Genomic DNA, 23810 nt, shown 5'->3' on the forward strand with positions numbered 1-23810 from the left:
ATATGTGCATGCGTAAATATATATGTAAGAAGTATGTGTGTGCCTGTATACGTTTGTGTATATATGCTATGTATATACACCTGATATGTACATGTGTAAATATATATGTAATAAGTATGTGTGTGTGCATGTGTGTGTATATATATGCTATGTATATACATGTGATATGTGCATGTGTAAATATATATGTAACAAGTATGTGTGTGTCTGTGTGTGTGTATGTATATATATACATGCTACATTTATATACACCTGATATGTGCATGTGTAAATATATATATACACCTATATATACACCTGCTACGTGTGTATATATAGGTGTATATATGTAGTATATAAATACTAGATATGCTGTACATAGCATATATATATATACACATATGTAGGTGTGTATATATAGGTGTATATATACACACATAGCAGGTGTATATATAGGTAGCATATATATATGTGTGTGTGTGTATATGTGTGTGTAGCAGGGGTTTTGTGCTAGAACCAAGAGCCTGGAACTGGCACAATGGAAATATTTTACCCAAAAGGTATGGTAAATAAAAGTCCCAAGTTTCACACATTTTTGAGGATCAAAGTGAAAAACTCAAAGTGAATTATTAGGGAATCGTATCTACTTCTTCCTAAACCCTCCATCTGATTTTGTTCTAAAATTTAATAAACACTAACTGATCTTTCCGTCTCCATAAAATTCTGTGAGATAACAAAATCCTACATTCTGGTTTCTGAAGGATGGTGTTCTGCAAATGTAAAAGTTTCCCTTAACCTCCAAAAAATAATTGGGTTAATCCAGCTACCACAAGTGTGAAATTGAGAAGCTGCTTGCTAAGATTGAATTTAATATTGTCACATGTCATCTGAGAGCTGCTTGTCTGATCACGTTGCCACTGGACAAAGTAAGCCTTACTACAAAGGATAAAAGAATGATTATTTCAATATCCAGTCATAGTTCATCTTCGAACTCTGAGTAAAATGGAGAAAAAAGACATTTTATCTTATATGACTCTATGCATTTCTCTGGGAAGTCATTTATCTGGTTACTGTCTAGGAGAGCAAAGATAATGGGAAAAATCTTCCATTATTCTCAACTATAATTTTACATATGAAATTTTAATAAAATAGGTTTTTGGTTATTTCTTTTAAGAGCCCTCAATATAAGGAAATGAAATATTAGAAACTTGTTTTATAAAATATATTTGTGAACAATAAAGCCCCATATAAAACGGAAATTATCATCACCATTAACTACTGATGCTTCTAATCTTATTCTCTAATGGTTAAAAAATGACTAGAATTTAGAATTACTGCCAGTATATGCGGGGGATTTTATAAAAATAGCTGTATTCATTTGCATGTTAAGCAAGAGTGTGATTTCTGATGTCCATGAGAGTCACTTGCTGCTTTAAGATCTGCTCTGCTGCTGACTCTACATGTGTAGCTTTGAGAGGTCCTTTAGCCCTTCCAGCTTTCCTCATAGGCAGGATGTGGCTATTGTACTTGGTGATACCCCAAACATGCTTCCGATCCCAACATTCCATGGTTCTGTGATATTTCTACCTTATTACAAAAGACATTCACTTTAAAAGTATAAACACTGTAGTAACTTTTTTCTTTCATCGTTTTCAACAAAAGTGTAATGGAAGTAAACTAACAAGTTTAGGAGGCTTTCAGAGCATAAAGGTGAACGGCTGACAGCTCTTGAGAACCTCTTTGCTTTCAGCTGAGAGCAAGTAGAGAATGCTTGGTCTCTGGCCCTGAATGTCATGATATTATGTTCAGAATCATTGAAATGTCTGACAACACTGTTGATTAAAAATGAGAATCATTAGGCCATGTCTGCCATTATAGGATGAACGGTAGTTTGAATAGTATGGAGAAAAAATATCCCAAAAGGATGATTTGTCTTAGACAATATTAACAAAATTTCAAATTATAATATGTATAGTAATTTGCAGTAATTCACTTTTCTTTTATATATATATATTTAGCTTCATCTTAAAAGTTCCCCTTCATTGGTAATGCTTTGAAAAATGCTGGATTTAGAATTATGAAGGGACTATCAACTAATATTATGGATGATATTATTTAGAAACCATTCTGTGTGCTACACAACTCCTTTGAAAATGATACGAGCTGGGCACGGTGGCTCACACCTGTTATCCCAGCCCTCTGGGAGGCCAAGGCAGGCGGATCACCCAAGGTCAGGAGTTTGAGACTAGCCTGACCAAGATGGTGAAACTCCATGTTTACTAAAAACACAAAAATTAGCTGGGTGTGGTGGTGGGTGCCTGTAATCCCAGCTACTCAGGAGACTGAAACAGGAGAATCACTTGAACCCAGGAGGTGGAGGTTGCAGTAAGCCGAGATCTTGCCACTGTACTCCAGGCTGGGCAACTCCATCTCAAAAAAAAAAAAATAATAATAATAATAATAATCAAAATTAAAATAAAGCAACCACTGAAATGGCTATTATTCATCTTTCCAAATCTGTAATACCTGGAAGTTCTGCATGACCTTTAGGAAAACTACATCCACAAAACGTTCCTTCTAGTTTCCTAATAAGTTTTAGAAGAAATATTACCATTCTGAGCTAAAATAGTTCACTTCCTTAGGACAAATTCCTACCATAACATGAAATAGGCAAATATAATTATTCTTAAAAAAAATTCAGCCATAGCATCTTAGAGATTAAAGGAATAACCCTTAGGAGTTCACATAATTTTTTTTCCCACTGCTTCCTAGGCAGACCTCATTTAATGTAGCTGGCATGTTGCCCTGCAGACTTTACTGAACTGCTAGTACAGAAGTCGCTATGTTTTTAGCAAGCCCATTCATTTTTGTAAAGCTCCATCATTGCATTTTTCATTATACTGACCTAATACCTAGCTATCTTTAGCTTCCTCACACTCTGCCTTCTGGAGTGAAAATATATGTCTGTGCGTTCTCTATATCTACCTAGTATCAATTAGTTTCATGTTTTCCTGCATGTAACAGAAAACTCATTAACAGTGGACTTCTCCAAATACTTCTCTAAATATTTTTCTCACAAAACGAGAAGTCGAATGAAGCGTTGGTGTCAATTCAGTGTCTCGAAGATATTAGACCCAAGGCCTCTGTCTTTTCCTCGTGGTTGCTGATGAAGGCTGAAGCTATAGCCATCATTGTAATATTCCACTTGGAGAGAGAAGAAAGTACTCTTTTGTATACTAAAAATAACAAAAATTAGCTGGGTGTGGTGGCATGCACCTGTAGTCCCGAATACTTGGGAGGCTGAGGCAGGAGAATCACTTGAACCTGGGAGGCGGAGATTGCGGTGAACCAAGATCACGGCAGTGCACTCCAGCCTGGGCAACAGAGGTAGACTGTGTCTTAAAAAAAAAAAAGAAAAAAAAAAAAGGGCTTCCTTTTCCATTCGTTTCCTGAGTTACTGGGTTTCCAATTAGGGTTATTTACTGAAACTGCTTCCCTCCCTATTGGGAATAGTGTTTCTGCTATGTTTTCACTTTCCTTACCTGCCTTCTTCCCTTTTGGTGTATTATAGGAGATATATTGCTCATCTCTGAAATTATGTGCTGCTTGCAGAGCTACCTGCTTTTCAGCTGCAGTGAGAGTCTGGTTTAGGAGCAGAATAACATCCCTGCATGTGAGGTGAAATACCTGAGTTAAATTTTGGAAAGCTTCTATTTACCTATCAGGGTCATCAGAACATTGGCCTACGTCATCTTTTATTTGCCTAAGGTTTTGTCATGAGAAGGGAACTTGAAGGGACCCCAAATAAGGGGGATCCTCAGATGGTTCCCCTGGAAGTTGCTTCTTTAACTTTTGGGGAACTATTTTCCCTGGGACTGCCCAATATGATTGCTAAAGAGCTGGGTTGATCTTATAACGCTTGGCAAAGGTTTAGTAAAAATGCCATGCCCTTGTATAAAAGAAAATGAATCGCTTTTCCCTTTAAAGTCCTTAGGTTAAGGAAATGTTCCAGTGCTGTAGAGTGCACTCCAGAGGGGTGCAAGCTGAAGAAAATCTGTTACCCATCTAGAAAAAGAAGTGAGAATAAAAGCATCCTCTTAGTGTTCCTTTCTGTATGACCTAGGGTGGAGAAGACAGGGAGTGTTCAACTGTTTTCCCTCCCTGGTTCCTGGGTTCTGGCACCAAGTTAAATATGCCACCCATGGTTAAAGACATGGTCCTCCAAGCCATAGAACCAGATGAACTAAGTGATGGGACTAACCATGTTTTACCTGCACAACCTTAGGTCATCCGCCTTCTGTGATTTTCCTTTGACTTCCTAAACCTGTGTGATCTGCCTGGCTCCGCAAAAAAACGTATCTCCAGAGAGACTGTATCGTCTTTGAGCCCCCGTCTTTAACGGAGCAATGTGCTAGATTGCCTGCTATTATGCCCCATGCTAAAGCGTTTACCCCTAGAAAACTGGTTCTGGTTAACTTCCGTACTTAAAATCCCCTTACTAATTAAGTACTGTCTTAATTGGAGACAGAGTAGGTGCCTTAAAAAAACATAAGAACCGAATGGCCGTTTTTCCTGCTGATGGGACAGTATTGAGACAAAAATTTGGCTACAGAAGACATCTTACTCCTAACTGTTGAAAAGAGAGCTCTCCTGTTTACAGAAGTAGCCTAGAGCCTGATTTTTAGTGGTGTGAAAGGAGATTGCAGTGTACAACAAAGGACCAGCAATGTGTCTTATGAAGAGGATTTCTATTTCCACTAGGTGGCGATGTTGGCTTAGAAAGACCATGGGCTACCCAGAGACTTACTAGCGAGTAATCTCACTGTTGGAGGTGGAAAAGGGGAACTCTGTTCCTAGAAGGTTGAAATGGCATTTTTCTGAGCTGTATCCCGGCTCTACAGCATTTCCTGATCTTGCCTAATAGGATTACTTCCCTAGGCTGTAGAAATTCCCACACATTCAACACGCAGAGAGTAAGAGACCGCAGACAGAGAAAGCAGGAAAGAAGGAAGGTTTTGCAACAGTATACCTTGAGATTAAAGGACAGATTTGAGGTTGAGATTCGCTCCATAGTCACCACTCCAATGAATGAATTCCTGGCCAATGCACCAAAATGATACGGCTCTGATGACTGGAGGAAAACCAGGGTCCTTGGTCTTGCGCCAGTTTAGATAAAATGACACAGGCACACATGGAGTGGTTTTAAGGAGTGGAGAGTTTATTAGGCAAGAAGAAAGGAAGAAAAAAACAGCTCCCCCATACAGAGACAAAGGGAGGGGGGATTAGGAAAAAGAGAAACTTGGTGTGTGGCGGAAAAGTGGTTGCTTATATTGGGATGCTGGAGGAGGCAGTGTCCACTTTGCATTGGGCCTGGGGGATTGGTTTGACCCGGTGTGTCATTTATGTAGCCTGCAAAACACCTGGTCCTCCTACCTTAGCCCTTTAATATGCAAATGTAGGTTGCCATGATGTTCTGAACACATGTTATTAGGAGGTGGCCATGACACTTGGCACACACCGTGACAAGAAAGCAGGAGTCACCATATTGGGTGGACAATTTCTAATAGCCAGTATTTGCGTATAAAAGCTTGCCAGACTGGCTCTTCAAGTCGTTTTTCTGTTAGAAAAAAAATGGTTCAGGTTCCAAGATGGCCGAATAGGAATAGCTCCAGTCTACGGCTTCCAGCGTGAATGATGCTGAAGACAGATGATTTCTGCATTTCCAACTGAGGTACCAGGTTCATCTCACTGGGACTTGTTGGACAGTGGGTACAGGACAGTGGGTGTGGCCCACGGAGTGTGAGCTGAAGCAGGGCGAGGCATTGTCTCACCTGGGAAGCGCAAGGGGTCAGGGAATTCTGTTTCCTAGACAAGGGAAGCCATGACAGATAGTACCTGGAAAATCGGGACACTCCTGCCCTAATACTGCGCTTTTCCAATGGTCTTAGAAAACGGCACACCAGGAGATTATATCCCGCACCTGGCTCAGATGGTCCCACGCCCAGGGAGCCTTGCTCACTGTTAGCACAGCAGTCCCAGATGGAACTGCGAGGCAGCAGCGAGGCTGGGGGAGGGGTGTCCGCCATTGCTGAGGCTTGACTAAGTAAACAAAGCATCTGGGAAGTTTGAACTGGGTGGAGCCCACCACAGCTCAACAAGGCCTGCCTGCCTCTGTAGATTCCACCTCGGGGGGCAGGGCATAGCTGAACAAAAGGCAGCAGAAATTTCTGCAGACTTAAACGTCCCTTTCTGACAGCTTTGAAGAGAGTAGTGGTTCTCCCAGCACAGAGTTTGAGATCTGAGAATGGACAGACTGCCCCCTCAAGTGGGTCCTTGACCCCCAAGTAGCCTAACTGGGAGACACCTACCAGTAGGGGCTGATTGACACCTCATCCAGCTGGTGCCCCTCTGAAATGAAGCTCCCAGAGGAAGGATCAGGCAGCAACATTTGCTGTTCTGCAATCTTTGCTGTTCTGCAATCTTTGTTGTTCTGCAGCCTCCGCTGGTGATACCCAGGCAAACAGGGTCTGGAGTGGACCTCCAGCAAACTCCAACAGACCTGCAGCTGAGGGTCCTGACTGTTAGGAGGAAAACTAACACACAGAAAGGAATAACATCAACAACAACAAAAAGGACATCCACACAAAAACCCCATCTGTAGGTCACCATCATTAAAGACCAAAGGTAGATAAAACCACAAAGATGGGGAGAAGCCAGAGCAGAAAAGCTGAAAATTCTAAAAATCAGAGCGCTTCACCTCGTCCAAAGGATTGCAGCTGCTTGCCAGCAACAGAACAAAGTTGGATGGAGAATGACTTTGATGAGTTGAGAGAAGAAGGCTTTAGAAAATCGGTAATAACAAACTTCTCTGAGCTAAAAGAGGATGTTTGAACCCATCACAAAGAAGCTAAAAACCTTGAAAAAAGATTAGACGAATGGCTAACCAGAATCAACAGTGTAAAGAAGACCTTAAATGACCCCATGGAGCTGAAAACCGTGGCACAAGAACTACATGATGCATGCACAAGCTTCAGTAGCTGATTTGACCAAGTGGAAGAAATGGTATCAGTGATTGAAGATCAAATGAATGAAATGATGTGAGAAGAGAAGTTTAGAGAAAAAAGAATAAAAAGAAATAAACAAAGCCCCCAAGAAATATGGTACTATGTGAAAAGGCTAAATCTACATTTGATTGGTGTACCTGAAAGTGATGGGGAGAATGGAACTAAGTTGGAAAACACTCTTCAGGATATTATCCAGCAGAACTTTCTTAACCTAGCAAGGCAGGCCAACATTCAAATTCAGGAAATACAGAGAATGCCACAAAGATACTTCTTGCAAAGAGCAACCCCAAGACACATAATTGTCAGATTCACCAAGGTTGAAATGAAAGAAAACATGTTAAGGGCAGCCAGAGAGAAATGTCGGGTTACCCACAAAGGGAAGCCAGTCAGACTAACAGTGGATCTCTCAGCCGAAACTCCACAAGCCAGAAGAGAGTGGGGGCCAATATTCAATATTCTTAAAGAAAAGAATTTTCAACCCAGAATTTCATATCCAGCCAAACTAAGCTCCATAAGTAAAGGAGAAATAAAATCCTTTACAGACAAGCAAATGCTGAGAGATTTTGTCACCACCAGGCCTGCCTGACAACATCTCCTGAAGGAAGCACTAAGCATGGAAATGAACAACCAGTACCAGCCACTGCGAAAACATGCCAAATGGTAAAGACCATCAATGCTAGGAAGAAACTGCATCAACTAACGAGCAAAATAACCAGCTAACGTCATAATGACAGGATCAAATTCACACATAACGATATTAATCTTAAATGTAAATGGGCTAAATGCCCCAAGTAAAAGACACAGACTGGCAAATTGGATAAAGAGTCAAGACCCATCAGTGTACTGTATTCAGGAGACCCATCTCACGTGCAGAGACTCACATAGGCTTAAAATAAAGGGATGGAGGAAGATCTACCAAGCAAATGGAAAACAAAAACAAAAACAAAAAGCAGGAGTTGCAGTCCTAGTTTCTGATAAAACAGACTTTAAACCAACAAAGATCAAAAGAGACAAAGAAGGCCATTACATAGTGGTAAAGGGATCAACTCAACAAGAAGAGCTAACTATCCTAAATAGATAAGCACCCAATACAGGAGCACCCAGATTCATAAAGCAAGTCCTTAGAGACCTACAAAGAGACTGAAACTCCCACACAATAATAATGAGAGACCTTAACACCCCACTGTCAACTTTAGACAGATCAACGAGAGAGAAAGTTAACAAGGATATCCAGGAATTGAACTCAACTCTGCACCAAGTGGACCTAATAGACATCTACAGAACTCTCCACCCCAAATCAACAGAATATACATTCTTCTCAGCACCACTTTGCACTTATTCCAAATTTGACCACATGGTTGGAAGTAAAGCACTCCTCAGCAAATGTGAAAGAACAGAAATTATAACAAACTGTCTCTCAGACCACAGTGCAATCAAATTAGAGCTCAATATTAAGAAACTCACTCAAACCACACAGCAACATGGAAACTGAACAACCTGCTCCTGAATGACTACTGGGTACATAACGAAATGAAGGCAGAAATAAAGATGTTCTTTGAAACCAATGAGAACAAAGATACAACATACCAGAATCTCTGGGACACATTTAAAGCAATGTGTAGAGGGAAATTTATAGCACTAAATGCCCACAAGAAAAAGCAGGAAATATCTAAAATTGATACCCTAACATCACAATTAAAAGAACCAGAGAAGCAAGAGCAAACACATTAAAAAGCTAGCAGAAAGCAAGAGATAACTAAGATCAGAGCAAAACTGAAGGAGATAGAGACACAAAAAACCTTCCAAAAAATCAATGAATCCAGGAGCTGTTTTTTTGAAAAGATCAACAAAATTGATAGACCGCTAGCAAGACTAATAACGAAGAAAAGAGAGAAGAATCAAATAGATGCAATAAAAAATGATAAAGGGGATATCACCACCAATCCCACAGAATACAAACTACCATCAGAGAATACTATAAACACCTCTACGCAAATAAACTAGAAAATATAGAAGAAATATATAAATTCCCGGACAAATACACCCTCCCAAGTCTAAACCAGGAAGAGGTTGAATCCCTGAATAGACCAATAACAGGCTCTGAAATTGAGGCAATAATTAAGAACCTACCAACCAAGAAAAGTCCAGAACCAGATGGATTCACAGCCAAATTATATGAGAGGTACAAAGAGGAGCTGGTACCCTTCCATCTGAAACTATTCCAATCAATAGAAAAAGAGGGAATCCTCCCTAACTCATTTTATGAGGTCAGCATCATCATGATACCAAAGCCTGGCAGAGACGCAATAAAAAAAGAGAATTTTAGACCAATATCCCTGATAAACATCGATGGAAAAATCCTCAGTGAAATACTGGCAAACTGAATCTAGCAGCACATCAAAAAGCTTAATCACCACGATCAAGTAGGCTTCATCCCTGGGATGCAAGGCTGGTTCAACATATGCAAATCAGTAAACATAATCCATCATATAAACAGAACTAAAGACAAAAACCACATGATTATCTCAATAGATGCAGAAAAGGCCTTTGACAAAATTCAACAGCCCTTCATGCTAAAAACTCTCAAACTAGTTATTGATGCAACGTATCTCAAAATAATAAGAGCTTTTTATGACAAACCTACAGCCAATATCATACTAAATGGGCAAAAACTGGAAGCATTCCCTTTGAAAACTGGACAAGACAGGGATGCCCTCTCTCACCACTCCTATTCAACATAGTTTTGGAAGTTCTGGCTAGGGCATTCAGGCAGGAGAAAGAAATACAGTGTATTCAATTAGGAAAAGAGGAAGTCAAAGTGTCCCTGTTTGCAGATGACATGATTGTATATTTAGAAAACCCCATCATTTCAGCCCAAAATCTCCTTAAGCTGATAAGCAACTTCAACAAAGTCTCAGGATACAAAATCGATGTGCAAAAATCACAAGCATTCCTATACACCAAAAACAGACAGAGAGCCAAATCATGAGTGAAATCCCATTCACAGTTGCTTCAAAGAGAATAAAATACCTAGGAATCCAACTTACAAGGGATGTGAAGGCCCTCCTCAAGGAGAACTACAAACTGCTGCTCAACGAAATAAAAGAGGACGCAAACAAATGGAAGAACATTCCATGCTCATGGATAGGAAGAATCAATGTCGTGAAAGTGGCCATACTGCTCAAGGTAATTTATAGATTCAATGCCATCCCCATCAAGCTACCAATGACTTTCTACACAGAACTGGAAAAAACTACTTTAAAGTTTGTATGGAACCAAAAAAGAACCCACATTGCCAAGACAATCCTAAACCAAAAGAACAAAACTGGAGGCATCACACTATCTGACTTCAAACTATACTACAAGGCTACAGTAACCAAAACAGCATTGTACTGGTACCAAAAACATAGATATAGACCAATGGAACAGAACAGAGCCCTCGGAAATAATACTACATATCTACAACCATCTGATCTTTGACAAACCTGAGAGAAACAAGAAATGGGGAAAGGATTCCCTATTTAATAAATGGTGCTGGGAAAACTGGCTAGCCATATGTAGAAAGCTGAAACTGGATCCCTTCCTTACACCTTATACAAAAATTAATTCAAGATGGATTAAAGACTTAAATGTTAGACCTAAAACCATAAAAATCCTGGAAGAAAACCTAGGCAATACCGTTCAGGACATAGGCATGGGCAAGGACTTCATGACTAAAACACTCAAAGCAATAGCAACAAAAGACAATGTAGACAAATGGGATCTAATTAATCTAAAGAGCTTCTGCACAGCAAAAGAAACTACCATCAGAGTGAACAGGCAACCTACAGAATTGGAGAAAATTTTTGCAATCTTCCCATCTGACAAAGGGCTAATATCTAGAATATACAAAGATCTTAAACAAATTTACAAGAAAAAAACGACTCCATCAAAAAGTGGGCAAAGGATATGAATAGACACTTCTCAAAAGGAGACATTTATGCAGCCAACAGACACATGAAAAAATGCTCATCATCACTGGCCATCAGAGAAATGGAAATCAAAACCACAATGAGATACCATCTCATACCAGTTAGAATGGCAATCATTAAAAAGTCAGGGAACAACAGGTGCTGGAGAGGATGTAGAGAAACAGGAAAGCTTTTACACTGTTGGTGGGAGTGTAAACTAGTTTTACCATTGTGGAAAACAGTGTGGCGATTCCTCAAGGATCTAGAAATTGAAATACCATTTGACCCAGCCATCCCATTACTGGATATATACCCAAAGGATTATAAATCATGCTGCTATAAAGACACATGCACACGTATGTTTATTGCATCACTATTCACAATAGCAAAGACTTGGAAGCAACCCAAAGGTCCATCAGTGATAGACTGGATTAAGAAAATGTGGCACAATTACACCATGGAATACTGTGCAGCCATAAAAAAGGATGAGTTCATGTCCTTTGTAGGGACATGGATGAAGCTGGAAGCCATCATTCTGAGCAAACTATCATAAGGACAGAAAAGCAAACACTGCACGTTCTCACTCATAGGTGGGAATTGAACAATGAGAACACTTGGACACAGGATGGGGAACATTACCCACGGGGGCCTGTCATGGGATTGGGGGAGGAAGGAGGGATAGCATTAGGAGATATACCTAATGTAAATGACATGTTAATGGGTGCAGCACACCAACATCGCACATGTATACATATGTAACAAACCTGCATGTTGTGCACATGTACCCTAGGACTTAAAGTCTAAAAAAAAAAAAAAAGAAAGAAAGAAAGAAATGGTTCAGGGGTTTCTTTTATTAAAGGAAAAAGCCTTACCAAGAACTCCTTTTATCCTCTCTATCTGCCTAAAAATTATTTTTTAATAACTCCTGTATTATTACCAGGGAAGGCTCAAGAGAGTGATGTGCTGTTGAGGAAGAGCTGAAGGAAAGGGGAATGAGGGAGGTGGCTGCTTGATCCAGAGTGGTCAAGCATAGAGCTATGCTGCCATAGTCACAAGGAAAGTTGCAAATCCTTTCTGGGCCTTAGTTTCCCTTTGGGCAAATATGGGAAGCTAAATGTTAATTTCAGATGTAAAGACTTCTAGTTTTATGATGTAGGTTTGAGAATAAATGTACTCATGTGCTAGGTCTGACCCACAGACCGTGGCTGAGCAACAGATGAAAAAATGTACGCAGACACAGGTTTTTTGCCTGGCCGTGCAGCTAGGGGACCGGGCTACTCACAGACACCAAGGAGGGTTCTATAAAGAGTCAGCAGCCACAGCCCTGACAAGCTGGTGCTACAGGTATTTATTTAGTACAGATTTAATGACAAAGGCTTTGAGTCAACACATCTTGTGGGTAATTAACATGGCCGCCCCCTGGAGAGAGCAGTCCTGTGTGCAGATGATTAAAAGCCAGCTTCCAAGGCCTAAGAAAATTAACTTATCTAGATCAATTCCTTTACATCTTTATCTGCCTTTTGCTCTCAGGCTCCAGATAAGAGAATTTGGCTGCCTTCAGCCAAGTTATCTTTCAGAGCTTCTGCAAAACCTCCCAGCCTTCCAGGCAGGTTTGTGTCTTTCTCTATAACTTTTATAATTTTTCCCACCACCCTGACCAAACTCCTACACTCATTCATGGCAATAGTGGGTGGTGGTTGAGGGCTTTGGAGCCAGAATGCTTGGGTTCAAATCTAGTTCACCATTTACTGCCTGAGTGACCTTGGGTGATTCACTGACCCCCCGTGGTCTGAGATTCCTTGACCATGAGAACAATGACTGGCAGAGAGCAAATGTCAGCACACATGAGCTACTGCCCTTGACATATCCTGTAGACTATAGGAGGATTTTGGAGCTAAGACAGTATTTTGGCAATACGGAAACTACTTTTCTGTGTTGACAGTGAAAAAAAAAAAAAATGTTTTGGAATTGGAAAGAGACAACTTTATCCTTTTTGCCCTTCCTGAGACTGAACTACAGCCCTAGAGGTTTTCTGGGAGGAAGAAAACAAACCAAATGTTTTAGGGTGACAGGGTTAGAGTGTTGAATCCCTCTGTGAGCTCTTTTATTTCTCTGAGCTAGATTTTGTTATGGAGTGTCAGTAAGGTTCTCCTCAGGTTTGCTTTGTAGCTTGTCATTGATATTCCTGGATATTTGAGGAAACAATTGGACATTTTATAATTGTGCAGTCTAATGAGAGAACCCTACTATCGCATACTTATTTTGTGCTTTACAGGTTGGCTTAATAATTCCGTCCAGTGTAGAGAGTGCCACTGTGCTCCCATAGAACCCTTTAGGTCCACGCATGCCCTTATGTGGGACAAAAGGTTTCCTCTACAAAAATAATGCTAAGTAAAAGAAATAAGGGAAGAAGGACAGGTGTAGGAAAAATCCTTAGCCAGATAGGGATCCACCAAAGGCCTGCAACCTGAACAAGTCTACACCCTGATTTGTAGCACTTGCTGATTCCATGATGTAAATACTCCCACCCTGGCCAATTTCAAGCCACTGACTTAATGTCAACTTGTTACCAGAAAGGGGTCCCAACCTAGACTCCAAGAGAGGGTTCTTGCATCTCACTCTAGAAAGAATCCAGGGCAAGTCTGTAAAGTGAAAGCAAGCTTATTAGCTAAGTAAAGAAATAAAGAATGGCTACTCAGGGGCAGAGCATTCCCAAGGGCTGCTGGTTGCCCATTTTTATGGTTATTATGTGCTAAACAAGGGTAGATTATTCATGCCTCCCCTTTTACAGGATAACTTCCTGATATTGCCATGGCATATGTAAACTGTCATGGTGATGGTGGGAATGTAGCAGTGAGGACCAGCAGAGGTCACTCTCGTTGCCATCTTGGTTTTGGTGGGTTTTGGCTGGCTTCTTTACTGCAACCTGTTTTATCAGCAAGGTCTCTATGACCTGTATTTTGTGCTGACCTCCTATCTCATTCTGTGACTTAGAATGCCTTAACCATCTGGGAATGAAGCCCAGTGAGAGGTGACAATATGCTAGCAGCCCTCGCTCGCTCTCGGCACTTCCTTGGCCTCAGTGTCTGCTCTGGCCATGCTTGAGGAGCCCTTCAGCCCACCACTGCACTGTAGGAGCCCCTCTCTGGGCTGGCCAAGGCCGGAGCCAGCTCCCTCTGCTTGCGGGGTGGCATGGAGGGAGAGGTGCGGGTGGAACCGGGGCTGTGCATAGCACTCGCGGGCCAGCGCAAGTTCCAGGTGGGTGCGGACTCAGGGGGCCCTACACTCGGAGCAGCCAGCCAGTGCCACTGGCCCCGGGCAGTGAGGGGCTTAGCACTCAGGCCAGCAGCTGGTTTGTGGATGCACCAATCAGCACTCTGTATCTAGCTAATCTGATAAGGACTTGGAGAATTTTTATGTCTAGCTGGAGGATTGTAAATACACCAATCAGCACTTTGTGTCTAGCTCAAGAATTGTAAACACATCAGTCAGCACCCTGTAACTCAAGGTTTGTAAACACACCAATCAGCACCCTGTGTCTAGCTCAGGGATTGTAAATGCACCAATCAGCTCTCTGTAAAATGGATGAATCAGTGCTCTGTAAAATGGACCAATCAGCTCTCTGTAAAATGGATCAATCAGCAGGATGTGGGTGGAGTCAGATAAGGAAATAAAAGCAGGCTGCCTGATCCAGCAGTGGCAACCCCCTCCTGTACCCTTCCACCCTTTGGAAACTTTGTTCTTTCGCTCTTCATGATAAATCTTGGTGCTGCTCACTCCTTGGGTCTATGCCACCTTTATGAGCTGTAACACTCACTGCCAACCTCTGCAGCTTCACTCCTGAAGTCAGCGAGACCACAAACCCACCAGAAGGATTGAACAACTCCACTTACACCACCTTTAAGAATTGTAACACTCACCACAAGGGTCCGTGGCTTCATTCTTGAAGTCAGTGAGACCAAGAACCCAAAAATTCCGGACCCACCAGTAGGTCTCAGCCTCATTTTACCAATCCTTTATTCAAGACAGAGATGATCGGCTGGGCGCGGTGGCTCAAACCTGTAATCCCAGCACTTTGGGAGGCCGAGACGGGCGGATCACGAGGTCAGGAGATCGAGACCATCCTGGCTAACACGGTGAAACCCCATCTCTACTAAAAAAATACAAAAAACTAGCCGGGCGAGGTGGCGGGCGCCTATAGTCCCAGCTACTCGGGAGGCTGAGGCAGGAGAATGGCGTGAACCTGGGAGGCAGAGCTTGCAGTGAGCTGAGATCCGGCCACTGCACTCCAGCCTGGGCAACAGAGCGAGACTCCGTCTCAAAAAACAAACAAAAAAAAAAAACAAAAAAAAAGAAAAGAGATGCTCTGGTTGACATACCACTAACAAAATGACTTGCAAAATTCCTGTAAATTTATCGGTTGGTTTGTGAAACCCAGCAAAAGCTGATTTCAGCATACCAGTGAAGGGCACTGCCAAAGAGAATAGAAAGTTTAAAAAAATGAAAAATGTTAGACAAGTTATGCTTGACTGCAAGGGGTAGGGTGGTGAGAAATGAGGTTGGAATGTAGAGTGGGACCAGACTGGAATGCCAACTTTAGGTTTTTCTTTTTTTTCTGTAAGAAACAGGAAGTCAGCAGAAGTTTTTTAGCAGGCAGGTAGTGTGATCAGCCTTTCAGGGTAGAAACTCTGACAGCAGTATGCAGCAAGTTATAGAGAAAGAGGGTTATCTAGAATTCAAGTTATCAGGCAAGTGCAGAAAATAATGAGCATCTTAGCCAAGGCAGCAACGAGAGCGGGGGTGGAGCTAGGGGTAGAACTAGTTCAGAAAACGTTGGCAGGTGGAGTTAATAGGGTTTGATGAGGTGATTGGAAATCATGTGAGATAAGAAGCTGAGGACAGTATTAAGGTTTCTAGCTTAGAAGTTAGACTTATGGTCAGATAATTGGGAATTTATGTTGTTAATTGCTCTGGGAGTGGAGAAGGGAGAGTAGGCCATATTAATTTTGAGGAGCTTATAGACTAGATCCTGTAGATGGTTGGAAATATGGATGGAAGCTTGAGAAAGATAGATCAGGGACTAGAAATTAGTATAGAATACAGGTCATAGTCTTTGAGTTTAATAGTCTGCTGGTAAATACTTCCTATTTGCCATGATAATACATTGGCTTGCTCAAGGAAAGAAGGAATTGTGAAGTTGAATGAAATAATAAATGGAAGTTTTGAGAACATCATCATTTAAAGGACCAGTGGTCAGGAGAGGAAGAACCAATCAATAAAAGACCAAAAAAAAAAAAAAAGAAAAAAATATAGGAAGAGTGGGGGATTAACTGTTAATGTGGCAAGAAAAACAAGAAACTGAAGTTAAGAGGGAAGAAAGTTTCAAGAAAGCACAAGTTGTCAAATATCTGTGGTGAGGCCAAGTAGGTCATTGGCATCGGCTTTGGCATTGCGGTCAGGGGTCATTGGTGAGTCTAATAAGGATAGTTTCATCAGAGAGATGGGGCTGGAAGCCAGATTGCAGAGTCTCCCTCGGTCATCCAGGCTCGAGTGCAGTGGCACAATCTCGGCTCACTGCAACATCTGCCTCCCTGGTTCAAGCGATTCTCCTACTTCAGCCTCCCAAGTAGCTGGGATTACAGGCATGTGCCACCATGCCCAGCTAATTTTATTTTATTTTATTTTTTTGAGATGGAGTCGCACTCTGTCGTCCAGGCTGGAGTGCAGTGGTGCAATCTCGGCTCACTGCAAGCTCTGCCTCCCTCCCAGGTTCAAGCCATTCTCCTGCCTCAGCCTCCTAAGTAGCTGGGACTACAGGCACCTGCCACCTCGCCCAGATAATTTTTTTGTGTGTATTTTTAGTAGAGATGGGATTTCACCATGTTAGCCAGGATGGTCTCTATCTCCTGACCTTGTGATCTGCCCATCTTGGCCTCCCAAAGTGCTGGGATTACAGGCGTGAGCCACCGAGCCTGGCCCCAGCTAATTTTTATATTTTTAGTAGAGATGGGGTCTCACCATGTTGGCCAGGCTGGTCTCGAGCTCCCGACCTCAGATGATCTGCCTGCCTTGGCCTCCCATAGTGCTGAGATTCTAGGCATGAGCCACTGCACCTGGCCAAATTGTCCCTTTTCTAATCAGCACTTCTACCCCCACACCACTGTGTTGCTATTGTTAACAATGCAGATGGTTTTTCAAGTATTCTGTGAATGCAAGCAAAACATAAGCTAATGTGGAGAGATGTTTCTGAAAAGGTATGAACAAATTGAGTCAAACCCGCATGTACTCAAGCGTGCATTACATAAAGGAAACTCGAGGCGGGTTCTCTTGTAAAATGTACAGTCTTCTCATATCTGTCATATAAAGACAATTCACTTGTTTTACAGTTTCATATAGTTAAAGATGCTCGTATAATTTGTCTCAAATGCTTAAGAAAGTCTTCATTTAATTAAAAAGAAAAGTACAGTTGATAATATAACAGAGCCAGGTCTGCCATTTCTTTGTTCATATTTCATCGTTTTGTGCCGGTCAAACTACTTGTCCTATGACAAGTGGAATGCAGCTTGCCTATTAATTGATAATGGTGTTAACAAGGGTTTATTATATCTACTCTAGAAACTTTGGAAATGCAGTGATTCTTAGCTATTCCCTGGCAGATCTCAATATTCTCTAAATTAGACTAACATTTTATCACAAAACTCGAATGGTGATTGTCTTCTTCCAATTTACCAAAGAACTTAAGTTGATGGTTAGAATCCTCTGTGCAGGTACATGTGTACACACATACGTGCATGTACACATGCATAAATTACTATCAAAACATGGACAATTTTAACTTGTTCAGTAAATTGGGGCAGTTGATGTCAGGGCACATGTATAAGTTGAATTTTCTTAATATTCATTTGCTCTGCTACTGCTTATACTTGCCAGCAAATAATATTAAAAGAATTCCTGAAATAGCTGTTCATTGTTTGATTAATTGCCTCTTATTCTTGTTTTTCATTAACACTTGCTAATGCTTTCTTAATATAGTGCTTTCTAACTCTTTTCATGACAGGAGATATATATATATAAAATATACACACACAGTTATAATGTCTATATGGGACACTGGGGTAAAGGGCTCAGGAATTTGCCCAAAGGCTGAGGCAATGAGCACACAGGGACCCTCTTCGAGGTGTACTGTCGTGCCCTGTGCACAGCCAGAAAAGCTATAAGGTGCCACATTGCAGACATCATATAGTCCTGATTTCCGCTAGCAACATTGTTCTTTGATCTTATGATCATTAATCACCAGTGTTCTGTTTCATAGTCTAAAAAGAGCACTGTTAACTCTCCAGCTGTTCCCCTTCCTGATGAACTTGGGAAAGTGGAGAGAAGGGAATAAACTCAGAAGTGTCTTTGCTTGGTGGGTAAATTAGGTCTCCTTGCTATGTTCCTTCTGCAACCAAATAACTTTCTGCGAACACTTAATGCAGAGCTTGATGCCCTGAGGGTTCAGAAGGGAAGAGACCATCAGGCAGTATTTCTAAAAAGCTTCTGGTTATATCTGAGCTGATCTGCTTCTAAATGCCAGGGCCTCAGTTGACCATGTTTCTTCTTTCTCACACACTCCTTTCAAAAGGACAAGAGACACTTAAAGATACAATTAAATATATTGAAGTTACAAAGCAATTTAAAGAAATTAAACAATGAGACACACTCAAATATATGTTACAAAGGAATTTAAAGAAATTAAAGTAAATAGAAAATTTTCCTGTCATTTGCATTGAAATAAAATATTATTTCTTCACTCCTAGTATGTTACTGGAACTGTGATATACTTATTTAGAAAAAAAGGTACTGAATCTGGGAATTCAAACCTAATCTTAGGTTTGAGTCCCAGAACTACCACTTAAATGAAATGAGCAAGCATAGTTATTTTCTAAGCCTTCTAAATAAAATGGGACCGATAATACCTGAGGAGATCTCGTGTATGAAAATATTTTGTCAACTCCAAAAGCAAAAGGTAAATACAATTGGTTTTTGTATTAAAAGGGCTCCATGAGCCCTCCAGTCCAGTGGAAGTTGCTTGTAGGAAATCAGACACTTGGTTGGTGAGGGCAGCTCTAGTGATGCCAAGTTGACATGCGCCTTCCCTCTTTATTTCCTCCCTCGCCCTGCAGAGTAACCTGATCCACTACCTGGGACTGAGCCATCACCTGCTGGCACTGAATTTTATCATTGTTTCTTTTGGCAAAAAAAGTGCATGGTCTTCTGCCCAAGTGAAGGTGACTGACACAGACTTTGATGGTGTAGAAGTCAGAGTGTTTGAAGGCCCTCCGAAGCCTGAAGAACCGCTGAAACGCAGCGTTGTTTATATCCACGGAGGAGGCTGGGCCTTGGCAAGTGCAAGTACGTTCTGGTCACCTTCAGATGGTTTGTTGTTCTGGTTGGCCTTGCGGGAGATGTGTAATTGAGTTTGGTTTTCTTAGTGGGAAACAAGGGGACCATTTATCTTGGTTCCCTAGATGGTCCCTGTTACTCCTGTTGTCCCAGCAAAATTATTACTAGTGCCCCCTTTTCACTCTCAAAAGGGTCCTGGTTTGGGTGATAAATTATATGGTTATCCTATGTAAAAGTTGTTTGCTTGTTGGTTTGTTTGTTAATTCAGGTAGACTGTTTTAAAATATTTCCTATGATCTAAATCACAGACTTACTGTGCAGTGCTGATACAGCTTTCTGCACCAAAACAAGGTGAAGTTTTACCGGGCATGCATATGGGGAATTATCTGTGCCTCTTTTGCCAACTTGTGTTTTGAAGATACATTTCTATGAAGTAGACCAGGTATTCCTTAATACACATGTTAACATTTTATCTGCTTATGAAAGCGAAGATTAAAATATAAAATGTATGCAACCATTCAAAGGAAACAATCTTGCAAAGTTCAGGAATATTTTCTTTAGATTTGGATGATTTTCATGAGTAGAACACATTCAAAATGGCAGGCAGCCAAACAGAGCCGCCCAGAAGACAGCCTCCCAAGGCATAAGTTGGGGCCTTGTCTCTGCTAATAATGATCATGGAGCTACTTCCTCATCTTCAGTCCAGAGCTTTTGGCATCCCCTTAGTTTAAAAGCAATGACAACTTGTTTTGTTTATTTTATCATTATGTGTTTTTTTTTTAAAGCAACAAAGATCAAAAGGTATAACTTTTTCTAGTAATCTTATTTAATTCCATATCCATTGTTTTTTCTTTTATTCAGTGATTTTTTTTTCACATTTTCAATAATTGTCCATGAGTATATAGGTTTGCCTGAGACCGAGGGGTTTGCTGGGCTCAGATCTTTCAGTGCAAAAGCTCAAACAGTTGTGGGCAAGTCGGGACCACTGGTCAGTCTAAGGTATGCTCGAGTGTAGGGATACAAAAATGAATAAGAAGGAGTTTCTGCCTTCAAAGAGATTGAATCTGTAGCATTGGACACTTGCCAGGAGAAACACTGTATTGGAGGACAGGAAGTATGGGTGCCAGGAATGGGATGGATTACAAGAGTCAACCTGGCCTTTGCTGCATAATTTTGACTGATCACTTCTGCCCGAGGAAGAACTTGAGCAGGTGGAGGTCACAGGTTATGTAATTCTTAAGCTTCTGATTCTAAGACTGCCTCGGGAACCCTGTAAATAAGGAAATATTTATCTCTCAGTTGGCACAATATAGATCTCAATTTACTGAGAGCAACTAAGGGTTTGAGACAGAGTGTCGTGGCTCAGGCTGGAGTGCAGTGGCGCGATCTCGGCTCACTGCAAGCTCTGCCTCCTGGGTTCACACCATTCTCCTGCCTCAGCATCCCAAGTAGCTGGGACTACAGGCGCCCGTCACCACTCCCAGCTAATTCTTTGCATTTTTAGTAGAGACAGGGTTTCACCATGTTAGCCAGGATGGTCTCAATCTCCTGACCTCGTGATCTGCCCGCCTCAGCCTCCCAAAGTTCTGGGATTACAGGCGTGAGCCACCGCACCCAGCAGGATTAAATTCTTACATATTAAATTGGTTCTGTTACTGCAGACCTTTGGATCCTCTAAGAAATGCTAAGACTTCCCTAAAATTCTGGTTTTTAATGTGTTCATTTAAAGAGAATACCATATTCTTCAAACCGATCACTTTACTAAACTGCAGCAAATGAAGTGTTAAAAGAGCAAAAAATTTTTTAATTGGTTTATTATTTTTAGTCGTAAGATCTCACTCTGTCACCCAGGCCAGAGTACAGTGGCACTATCACAGCTCATTTTAACATCAAACCCTTGGGCTCAAGTGATCCGCCTTCCTCAGCCTCCCAAGCAGCTGGGACTGCAGGCATGCACTACTATGCCTGGCTAATTTAAAAACATTTTTTAATAGAGGCAGCATCTGGCTATGTTGCTCAGACTGGTCTCAAACTTCTGACCTCAAGTGATCTCCTTCCTTAGCCTCCTGAAGTGCTATTACAGGCATGAGCCACCACTCCCAGCCTAAAATTGCATGATTCTAAGGAAGAGACTGCTTATTTTGCTGTGATTTTTTAGAAAGGTATACACATCTGAAGAACTATAAAATCAGGATCAGTTTGGTGCATTTCATATAGCCCATTATGAAATAAATATTTAGATGGTAATATATTCAAAGCTAAACTATGCATTTCCTGTTATTTATAGTAATTGCATGTTATTAGAAATCAGATTTAATTTTTCACGTGTACATGTAACTCTATCACTTGTTTACATTTGGTTTTTATTATTTGTTCTCAGTATTAGCTCCAAGCCTAAAAACAATTAACACTTAGCAGAATTTAAGAGTGGACAGTATTAAATGACCTGTTTTGTAGTGATTGTTCCCTTTGTGTCTTTTAGAAATCAGGTATTATGATGAGCTGTGTACAGCAATGGCTGAGGAATTGAATGCTGTCATTGTCTCCATTGAGTAAGTAATTAATGCTAGTCATAGAAAACTTTTCTTATGAAGGAATTGTAGATAACTTTGTTTAGTTATCTAGAATTACTTTGTTACTTTGTTTTACAAGTGATAAAGTATAAAATAAAGGTCTCGAGTTGGCAAAGTGATTTGCCCAAAGTCACACTCAGCATAATCAGAAAAATGATTTCTGATATAACAAAATTTATTGAACTAGCTTTATAACACTTCAAATTACCTTTTCACATTTAGTTTTGGAAACTTCTGAAAAAAGGATTAACTAAAAACCTAGAGAAGTATGCAATCAGTTACCTGCAACATATAAGTTTAATACTAACTTTTTAAATCTAAAAAGTAGTAAGGATTTTAAGAGAATCTCTTTTACAGCCAAGAGTTAAAAAGTTACTCTCTTAGAGTCAGGTTCTATGACTTGGACCTTGGGAATAGAAATACATGTTCAACAAATGTTAGTGGTGTAGTTAGTAGTCATAGTAGTAATATTAATGTTTTGAATTGTCTCTATCAGTTCTGTATAAGCCACTTTTCTGGGCAACTAAGAAGAATGTGAATAATAATTATAACAATTATGATGATAATAATACAACACAAAAATCACACTGTCTTTTTTGTGCCAGGCACTGTGCGAATGCCTTTGCACACGTGTCTCTTCTACTTTAGGTCTTTGTTTAGATACCATCCTCTCAGCCCAGCCTTTTTTTTTTGACAAGCCTTTGTAAGATTGCAACCCACATTTCTCTGTTTTATTTCTCTCTGAAGTTATCATCAATATCCGACAAATCATGTATTTGACTTATTACATGTTTATTGTAATAAGTGGAAATAGATAATATGAATTTTATAAAGGCAAACATTTCAGGATTGTTGTTTGTTTTGTTTATTGCTGAATCTTTAGTGCCTGGAAATATTCCTGGCATATGATGAGCATTCAGTAAATATTTATGGAATGAATGAATGAAGCATCTTCATTCTCATATAAAACATCCAAGATATTTTGATATCTTTTTCATAAGTGAGGAAACTGAGACCCAAGAAGCTAAGTAATGTGCATAAGGCCAGATAGCTAGCTCGTCACATAGATGGGGTAGGGGAGTAAGTCAGATAGTTCCCGAGGTCTCTGGACTTTTCTGATCCAGTTTCAAGCCACTATTGAAAGAAGCTTATAATGCTGAGTGGCAGGGCCGTGACATCAACCACTTTTCCTTGCCCCAGGCTCATTCAGTTCTCTTCTTCCCTCTGCCTCTCTGTCAGCTGCTCTCCTGTGCATGGTGCATCACCTCCTTGCTCCTACTCCAGATTTAAGCAGATCTGTTCTGCAGTCTCTTGGAAAGGACTGCTCAGAGTCACTGAGACAGTTCTGACCATGTGGACAAAAGCCCTAGAGCCACCTAAAAGCTCTAGAGTCACCCAAAAGCTCTAGAGTCCAGACAGCTGGAGCCAAATCTGCTGAAGAAGCAGCCACCGCACCTGGGTCTTTCCGGACTCTCCTCGAGGCCTCCCAGATTACTCAAGTGCCGTCAGTGCAGTTTGGTAATACAGGAACCTTCAAGGAAATGATTTGGGCAGCTGGCCTGGGCGGCTGGCCAGAGGAAAGCACAGGGGATGTTTAAGCAGACAAGGCCGTGCAGCTCAGTGTTGAGGAAGAAGCTTCAGGGGCCATTCAGTTGGTTTCTTGTGTAGCCCCAGCTCCTTGCAGGCCTGAGAAAAGGAGAGAAGCTGGGCTTGTTTCAGTTGGCATCATGCGGATTTTCCATTCACCACAGGGCTTACCCTCCAGGCTTCAATATCACTATTTGGCCACATGCCCTAAACCGTTCCTCCATTCCCTTCTCCCCTTATCAGCATCTGTCTCAAGTAAAATGGGTATTGTC

The 23810-nt window shown here is 41.0% G+C and overlaps 1 protein-coding gene across 1 annotated transcript in view; it reads left to right on the plus strand.

Moving 5' to 3' along the window:
- The window catches only part of NCEH1 (neutral cholesterol ester hydrolase 1), an 82319-nt gene that overhangs the window by 45308 nt on the left and 13201 nt on the right, over positions 1 to 23810 (plus strand). Inside the window, exons 2-3 of the mRNA XM_023213440.2 lie at positions 19159 to 19387; positions 21861 to 21930. Coding sequence (XP_023069208.1) covers positions 19159 to 19387; positions 21861 to 21930 — 299 coding nt within the window. The remainder of the gene's footprint in view (positions 1 to 19158; positions 19388 to 21860; positions 21931 to 23810) is intronic.

The sequence above is a fragment of the Piliocolobus tephrosceles genome, chromosome 2, assembly GCF_002776525.5.
Source record: "Piliocolobus tephrosceles isolate RC106 chromosome 2, ASM277652v3, whole genome shotgun sequence".
In the NCBI taxonomy this organism is placed as follows: Eukaryota; Metazoa; Chordata; class Mammalia; order Primates; family Cercopithecidae; genus Piliocolobus; species Piliocolobus tephrosceles.